Source organism: Zalophus californianus, chromosome 6, assembly GCF_009762305.2.
Source record: "Zalophus californianus isolate mZalCal1 chromosome 6, mZalCal1.pri.v2, whole genome shotgun sequence".
Taxonomy (NCBI): domain Eukaryota; kingdom Metazoa; phylum Chordata; class Mammalia; order Carnivora; family Otariidae; genus Zalophus; species Zalophus californianus.
In genome coordinates, this window is record NC_045600.1 from 74,416,002 (window position 1) to 74,425,185 (window position 9,184).

At 38.6% G+C, this 9,184-nt stretch overlaps 1 protein-coding gene across 1 annotated transcript; it reads left to right on the plus strand.

Annotated features, from left to right (window-relative positions):
- Nucleotides 1–1,804: 1,804 nt before the first annotated feature.
- On the plus strand, nucleotides 1,805–8,354 carry LOC113909235 (olfactory receptor 4S2-like). Its single transcript, XM_027570339.2, has 2 exons — nucleotides 1,805–1,838; nucleotides 7,378–8,354. The coding sequence occupies exons 1-2, from the start codon at nucleotides 1,805–1,807 to the stop codon at nucleotides 8,352–8,354; spliced, it is 1,011 nt and encodes a 336-aa protein (XP_027426140.2).
- The last annotated feature ends 830 nt before the right edge of the window (nucleotides 8,355–9,184 follow it).

Consider the following 9,184-nt stretch of genomic DNA (forward strand, 5'->3'; position numbering starts at 1 on the left):
GAAGGCAGACGCTTAACCATCTGAGCCACCCAGGTGCCTGGAAATGGAAAATTTTAAACTGAAAGATAAACGAATCATGAGAGAAAACCTTGAATTCCATATACTATTTTCTTCTAGTGCTAGAGTTTTATAGACTTGTGTTGCCAGTAAACTTGCTGTTCACCTGTTCTTCCAGTTGGTCTTCTGGGGGAGGGGCCTGTTGTGCTGATTCTCAGGCAACTTTGCCTGGGCAGAGGTGCACTACTCCTTGCCAGGGGGCTGGGTTCAGTGTAAGCTGTGTTTGGTTGCTCTGTGTGGCTTTTGTTCCCTGAAGGCTTTCAGCACCCCTTTAGAGAATCAAAATAAAAATGGCCATGCCTGGATCTCCAGCCCCAGAGCCGAAAGATCATTGTCCCATCTTCAGTAAACCCTCAGAGATAAATGGTCTTCACTTTTGTGTGTGCCAAACTCTGCAGACTCCTCCAGTGTGCGCCCACACCGATCCTCCTGGGGGAAGGCAGAAGGTTCCCCAGTTATTGTATTTTACAGGGCTCCCTGCCCTGAGAGCTGTTTCTTGGGCATGTGCATATCTGTTCCACCCCCTGCTCCCAGGGGAAGGTAGAGAGCCCCTGTGTTTCTGTCCTTTACAGGGTCCCCATGCAGAGAGCAGTCAACTGACCCAGCCACGGCTCAAAGTTTATGGTGAATCAAACTGACAGCCCACTCTAGGGCTCACTGACCATAACCAGTTTCCCTATTCCAGTGCTGGGAACTCTACCAGTTCAGGCATCCCTGTTCTTTCTGTGACTCTGGGGATCCTGAGACCACACTGTCCCACCTAAAAATCTGCCCTGTTTCACCACCTGAGCACCTTTCAGGCATGGATGTCTCTCACTAGAGCACATTTCTAAGGGTTCTGATTTTGCCTTCTGGTGCTATATCACTTTCTGGTAGCCGGCTTACTGAGGCTCCCTCTGCCCTCCCACCCCACTGATATGATATATCTCCTCAGATTCACTTCTCCGTATCTCCTACCTTGCAAAGAGTGGCTTTTCAGCTTGTAAAGTTCCAGATATTTTTTCTTACATCTCAGGTTGAATTCATAGGTGCTCAGACTGATTTGATAATTATCTAGCTAAATTCAAGGGACCAGATGAAACGAGGTCCTCTGAACTTCACCATCTTGCCTCCCTTCCCATTTGAGTTTTAGCAAACTTTAAAATGAAATTTTAACTGAAAACAGTTTAATAGTTTTATAAACTAATATACTTGGGCTAGTGGTGCAATATTGTGATACTGAGCATCACCCACCTTCCCTTGCACCAACTTTGAATAAATTGTGCAAAGCTGTAAAAATGGCCTGCATATTTTTAACTAGTAATTTACCAATTAACCTTCAATATAGTTTTACAAGGGGTTCCTTAGTGGGAATTATACTTGCATTTTCTCTGCCTAAAAATATTCTCCAGATGCTACCTAATCACCTGGCCAGCCATTCCCTCAGGGCTGTGATGATGTATAAAGATTGCTGGCAGAATCTCTCTCTTGGCAGTCAGGAATATAGAAGTAAAGTCTTACAGTCCAGATCAGAAGCCATGGCATGGCTATAAGCTCATTGAATCTTCTGAGAGGAGGGTGGGGGGGATAAATAACATAGGACTCCTTCTCATTCTGTAGGTGTGATCCTTTTGTGAAATGCGACACACACTTAAGAGAAGCATCAGAATATAGATTTCAATCTTTTAGCGTGAATATCGAGGTACAGATCCATTTTCCGTCTCAGAAAGGTTTATTGATCCAAGAAGATCTCATATTGTCCAAATCTATGTCGTGGAATCACACTCAAGAAGATGGCCAGGGTAAGTTTCCTATCTGTAATGACAGTTAACAACCAGGGAGAGAAGCAAGAGCACTTTTCATTGATTCAAATTATATTCAGGGATAAAAAAGAATCTTTAAGTTATTCATCCACTTACAACATCTGTTCTAATAATTCTATTAAGTAATTTAGGAAATAGTTTACTGTAATTTAAAGTATATCAATATTATTTCAATTGGAATTTAGTTCTAGCTTTACACTAACAGTGAAGCCTAGATAATTCAATTTCCTCTCTGCACTTCACTGCTTTCACCAATGGTTAGATGAATAGAATAAAGTCAAGGATCACTAAGCTTGTTTCTTTTTCATCTACATAAGTATAGGATTTTACATAAGTTATGGTCCAATCTAAGAGGATTTGAGAAGGTCTTTTAAGGGTATTACTCTAAAATGAAAGGCTTTATGTCAGATATGAGGTTTTATCTTTTTTATGTTCACAGCACAATACCAGACACAGAGAATGTGCTCCAAAAATATTTAACAGTTGAGGGGCACCTGGCTGGCTCAGTTGGTTAAGCGACTGCCTTCGGCTCGGGTCATGATCCTGGAGTCCTGGGATCGAGTCCCGCATCGGGCTCCCTGCTCGGCAGGGAGTCTGCTTCTCCCTCTGACCCTCTCTCTCTCTCAAATAAATAAATAAAATCTTTAAAAAAAACAAAACAAAAATATTTAACAGTTGAAAGGATAAATAAATATTAGTGCTGTGTGAAATGTAGAAGATAATATAGAGGGTACCTTGAATAGTCTACATTGTTTTACATTTATACATGTGCAGATTTTTTTCAAGACTTTACTTATTCATATTATTATTCTTTATTTCTCAGTTCCACAAATACTTAGTAAGTTACTTCATCTGTTGTGGACAGTTAGAGGAATAGGATAAATGGGACTTTAAATGTTTCTATAGGTAAAAGTTCAAAGGCTTGACAGGTAATAAAATGATGTCAAGTGACCAGAGACATGAAAACATGTGCATATGTCATAATGTCTCTATGAGGTATATTGACGTCAAGGGCACTATTGCACAAAGAGCTAGCTGTGGGAACTTGCTGTTAGGAAAGTGATCTAGAGTATTTGATCTCTTTCCTTGCAAATCACTCACAGATGAAACTAAAGACTAAATCTCTTTCCCAGAGAATTTCAGGGAGTTGTAGTCTTGCTATTTGTTTTATTTGAAGTAATTTAGGTGAGCTTATGAATGGAAATAAGGGAGCAATCTTATTTCTCTAACACCATTATAACTAGTATATATTCTTTGGCATTATCTGAGAAACCAAATTTGACCTAAGAACCTGGACAGACCAGTGAAAATGATCCATCCATATAGGCCCTAGTCCACAGTGTTAAGACATTTGATACTGATGCTTTTGAAATCTTTTACTGAAATGGTTATGACTTAGATTTACTGTTAACTTGTTGTTTTTATGTCCACTGATTAATTTGATCTTTACATGGGTGACATTGTTCTTTCCCAGGGGAGGACTTTGAAGTTAATGGAAATGAGGAAAATTGTGTTAAGATCACATAACCTGTAAGAGGCAGAGCTGTTGAGTCAGGCCCTAGTGTTCTATCTTTAAATGGTGTGCTCTTTCTCCCAGTGAAGATAGTAAAAAGATCTTGGGTCTTAGACTTGGAATAGTTTTCTCAGCCCCTGAGGGGACCCCAGATAATGTTGAGATAGCCACTATTCAGGAAGAATATAGCAGCTGCCCAAACATCTTTGGGTCATCTTGCCTGAACTCTGAAAGGAAGCCATTCAAGAATATGGACTATACAGTCAGAGAAAGACAAATATCATATGATTTCACTCATATGTGGAATTTAAGAAACAAAAAGATGAACATAGGGGAAGGGAAGGAGCAATAAAATGAGAGCAGAGAGGGGGACAAACCATATGAGACTCTTAACTATAGGAAAAAAACAGAGTTGCTGGAGGGGATGTGGGTAGGGGGATGGGGTAACTGTGTGATGGACATTAAGGAGGGCACTTGATGTAATGAGCACTGGGTTTTATATGCAATTGATGAATTACTAAACTTTACCTCTGAAACTAATAATATACTATATGCTAATTAATTGATTAAACAAAAGAATATGGACTATATTCTGGTACTACTCTAGTCAAAGAACATATTTGAGAAAGTGGGTGACAGCAGTAGATACATTTTCTAAACATAGAAGACATGGAGATACATATAAATGGGAATTAGGAGATGAACATAGTAAGGAGTTTAGCATCCTAAGATGACTCTTATCCATGCTTTTTTCCCTCCTTGCATTCAGCATGTTCTCCAGTCACTAAGATGGGTGATGATAATTAAATATTCACTTACAGTGTGCCACCTGTACAGCACTTATGTAGTGTGTACTATTCTTATCCACTTTTAACCCTTGAGAAAACTGAGGCAAAGGGAAGTTAAGTAACTTTCCTGAAGTCAGAGTGTGAGCTAATAAGGGAGCTTGAATTTGAATCTAGGAAAGCTGAGTTTCAGGCTTCTTTGTAACAGTTACTCTCCACCACCTCCCATTCCTGCTGCCGCTGCCCTCCTGCTGCAGCAGTGATCTTTCTTTATGATCCCACATATCATTCATGATAAATTCCAACTCCTCAAACTTAACCCACAAGACTATGGCCTGATCTCCTCTTCCTTTTTAGCCTCACTTCCTGACACTTCCCTTCATGGATTCTGTGATGAACTCTATCAAACGTGTTGGCATTCCCTAGAGGGGATGCTATGATGATTTATACCCTTTCCCTTTATATATCTTAATTAACTAGGCCTAGAACATCCTTCCTGCCCTGTCTTCTCTTCTGTGTCATCACCCTGCAGTCCTCTTCATCATCAGGTTAACTCTAGCTGACCTTTCAAAATTCCACTCAGTGAAGACCTTCTTTGGAGAGGTGTTCCTGACTCTCCTCTGGAACTGTGATCGCTGGTTTACATGTGGGCCTCATCTATTTGGTTGTCACCACAGTCAGTGAAATAATGTCAAGATTAAAGACCAGTATCACATCAGTCATTGCATTCTCATTGTAAATTTAAGCCAAGTTGGGCACAGATTCTGAATGTTGTGATGATCTTGCCAGTTGCAACTGTAGTCTCTGTTTGTAAAAACTGGATATAGCTTTTTTAAAAAAATTCATGATTAGCAGAAAGGTGTCTTTTGACTATTAAAGAAAGTTTAAGACTTTCAAATGGAGAAGAACATATGCTGATTTTGATGCCCACAGCCCAAGCAGTATGCAAATTCATTAAGAAAATAAACTTTCCATTGCCTAGGTTCAGATACCAGCTCTGCCAATTACCTCACTCTGTGAACTTGCGCAAGTTATGCACTTTGTGCTTCAGTTTCCTCATTTCTGAAGTGGGGATGATGACGATAGCTTACACTGTATGAATGTTATGAGAATTAAGTGAATCACTACCACTTAGAACAATACTTAGCACAGTAAGTTGTACAGTAAGTACAATATAAGTGTTTTCTATTATTACCTAAATATTTTCTCAACCCTTATGATTCTGTCAATTGGTTATGACTGCGCACAATTTAGCTTTGCTGGTATAGTGTCAGAATGTTCAAAGATTTTAGTGGAGCATATTCTCTAATCAAAGGACTTTGCACGATAAGAGAGCACTTGATTATTTTTAATGCAATTCTTTTTCATGAGAAATTTATCCATCTACTTTTCTTTCTATCTATCATCTATTTATTTATCATCTATCATTATCATTTGTTTACTTATCATTCTACCCCTTTTTCATTTATTTAAGGGGATATGTATTGTGTGGGTTTTGGAATTAGGATGGTTCAATTCAAATACCAGCCTCTTACTGACTGTGTTATATTGGATGATTTACCTAACCTCTTAAAAATTTGGTGCTCTTTAAAATGGAGATTGAAATTACAATGTTGCTGTGAGTATAGAATGAGGGGACATATCCTAATAGTTTAGCATACAATCCTGCACATAGTAAAGTGCTTAGTAAGTGTTTACTACCAGTATCACTACTATTAAGAATATGTCTTCAATGGAAATGGACAGATACTATAGTTTATTACTTCAGGAATAAAATTATGGATGAATTTTAAATTTTCTATTTCTACTGTCTATAGACAATCTATATATTGTCTATATAATTTTTATATAATAGACAAATAGATCAAATTAAAACTTCTACTTACTAGAAAGATCCCACTTCACAGATTCAAATTACAAAGGAAGCCACCTCATAAATAAAAAAAAAGTTACACAAATGATCTCATTTTACTTCTGTAACAGCTTTGTGAAGTAAAATAACTGTATCACCCATCTTTTATAAGTGAGAAAACTGAGATTCAGAAAGAATAAATAGATTTACTTAAAGTAATCCAGTTGGTAGGGATGCTCAAACTTAAATTACTCAGCTTCCACTATCCAGGCAGAAAAGAGGTGTTCCTAGCAAAGATGGAAGATAGCTAGTAATTTGCAATGGTTCAAAAAAGCCATTTTTATTCTGAGGAACTTCTTTAGATCTTGTCTCATGATTTATCTCTTTCAAGAATTCTTCCCTGATAATTTTTACCCAATATTTTTATCTACATGCCCTGAGGATCCCTGTATATAGTTTGTAAAATGGTGTCAGACACTTATTCTTTAACTATCATTTATAGAATTATCTGTATGGGAAATTTTATTCCTGATGCTTACCTATGATTACAGAGAGAGGGCTTTTTCAAGGCAAAAGGACTGAGGATGATAGGAGTCTCAATAAGTTTTAAACTTTTCAACTCTTTAGAGCAACACAGGGAAAAGTATTTCTCTGTATAGCTTGACCACTCCTCAGGTATTCCTTACTGGTAAGCAAAATGGAATTTTCACGTGCAGATCAAGGCTTAGGACTCAAACCCCCCAATGTGATTTGTAAGCATGGGTTATTGGTGAGCAGGAGGCCTCTGTATCTGTTGTTCTTGGTCACTAAAAACAACTTAATTTTTAATTGTACCGAAACTTCCAACCTAATTTAGAAACTAAAACCAGATTTTCTCACTTGATTAAGTAGAATGTTATTCTCCTAAAGTTGATCTGTGTACATTATGTTAAAAAAGATTCATCTCAGAAATTTGGCATCAAATCTCAGGTTCTGACTTCTTGCATTTATCTTAACCCTCCAAAATTAACTTAGCCACTCAATAATTAATTTAAAATTTTCCAACCCAAAGAGAATTTCTGGCAAAATGAGAGAGGGGGGGGCAGAGAAAGAGGGAGGATTAGAGAACATTAAATCCAATTAAAAAACCCTTCATATTCTCTAGATTATTATTTGGGGAAAAGGAACTGTAGGCCTACGTGTAACAATGTGAGTAAATAATGTGGTAAGAAAATTAATGGTGAGGAAAATACCCATTAACTGTGTTCAAGAAATATGAAGAATTTTATATACTATTTAAGATCACTTAAGTATTTTCATCACTTAAATATTTTCCTGTTAGGCTTTACCATGCTTACAGTGGTTTATGATATTTATTTATTTTTGCAGGGAACCAGAGTCACCAAACAAGTATCACCTGGGTCCCCACAGAAGTGGCTAACAATGTCACTGAGTTTATATTCCTAGGACTTTCCCAAGATCCTGGAGTGCAACTGATGTTCTTTGCCTTATTTCTCCTCTTCTATATCGTGATCATGGTGGGAAATCTGCTCATTCTGCTTATGGTCTTTTCTGATCCCCGGCTCCATACACCCATGTATTTCTTCCTCAGTAACCTGTCCTTTGTGGACATTGCCTATTCCTCCGCCACAGCACCCAAGATGATTGCAGACTTTGTTTCCGAGAAAAAGACCATTTCCTACTGGGGCTGTGTAAGTCAGATGTTTACCTTCCACTTTTTTGGTTGTGCTGAGATTTTTGTCTTGACCGTTATGGCTTTTGACCGCTATGCTGCCATCTGCCACTCTCTCCGTTATACTACCATCATGAGTGCCAATACTTGTATTGTGCTGGCATCACTGTCCTGGTTGGGAGCCCTGGGTCATTCCTTTTTTCAGACCCTCCTGACCTTTCAGCTGCCTTTCTGCAATTATCAGGTCATTGACCACTACTTTTGTGATGTCCACCCAGTCCTAAAACTTGCCTGTGCTGATGCAACCCTGGTAAACATGTTGGTGATTGCCAACAGTGGTCTCATCTCTCTGGGGTGCTTCCTCATTCTTCTGGCCTCCTACACTGTCATTCTATTTAGTCTTCGCAAGCGGTCTTCAGAGAGCCGGCGCAAGGCTCTCTCGACCTGTGGGTCTCATTTCACTGTAATAACTTTCTTCTTTGTCCCTTGTATCTTTATTTATCTCCGTCCATCCACTACTTTCCCACTAGATAAGGCTGTGTCTGTGTTCTATACTACCATCACCCCAATGTTAAACCCACTCATCTACACTCTAAGGAATGAGGATGTAAAGAATGCCATGAAATGGATATGGAGTCGCAAGGTCTCCTTGAAGGAAAAGCAGAAGGGATAGCTTAGAAGAATTGCAAAACCAGAGAATTTGCTGATACCTTCAGTGCTCTGTAACTTATTAATGATTTTAAGGAATAGTCTCTAAAATTCAACTATCTTGTACAAGGTTTCATTGAATGGGCAATAATTTGAGACGGTTTTCTTTTTCTGTCTTTGGGTGAGCTAAACTTAAACCATTCCATACTGTCAAGGTTTATCTTCTTTTATTTTTAGAGTAGGAGAGTAAAGACTACAACTCAGCATCTCATTTAACTGCTGTATACCCCTTCAGTTAAAATTAAGCTTTCTTAATCTGTAATTGAATGATTTAGAATGAGGTTACAAGAGAAAGATATCTCTGAGGAATCTAACCATTTCTCTTAAAAACAGAAGTGTAATAGCTGGGTAGAATAGCTGGGTAGCCTACTTCAGAAAAGGCAGTTTTATTCTGAGGAACTTTTAATTTTTTTTTACTTATTAAGATTTTATTTTATTTTTTAAAGGTTTATATTACTTATTTTGGAGAGAGAGAGATAGTGTGTGTGTGTGTGTGTGTGTGTGTGTGTGTGTGTGTGTGTGTGTGTGAGCTCATGGGGGGGGCAGAGGGAGAGAATCTTCAAGCAGACTCCCTGCTGAGCATAAAGCCTGATGTGGCTTTGATCTCATGACCCTAAGATCATACCTGAACTGAAACCAAGAGTCTGACACTCAACCACTGAGCCACCCAGGCACCCCAGGATTTTATTTTTAAACAGTCTCTATACCCCACCTGGGGCTTGAGCTTACAACCCCAAGATCATGAGTTGTATGCTCCACTGACTAAGCCAGCTAGGCACCCTCTGAGGAACTTTT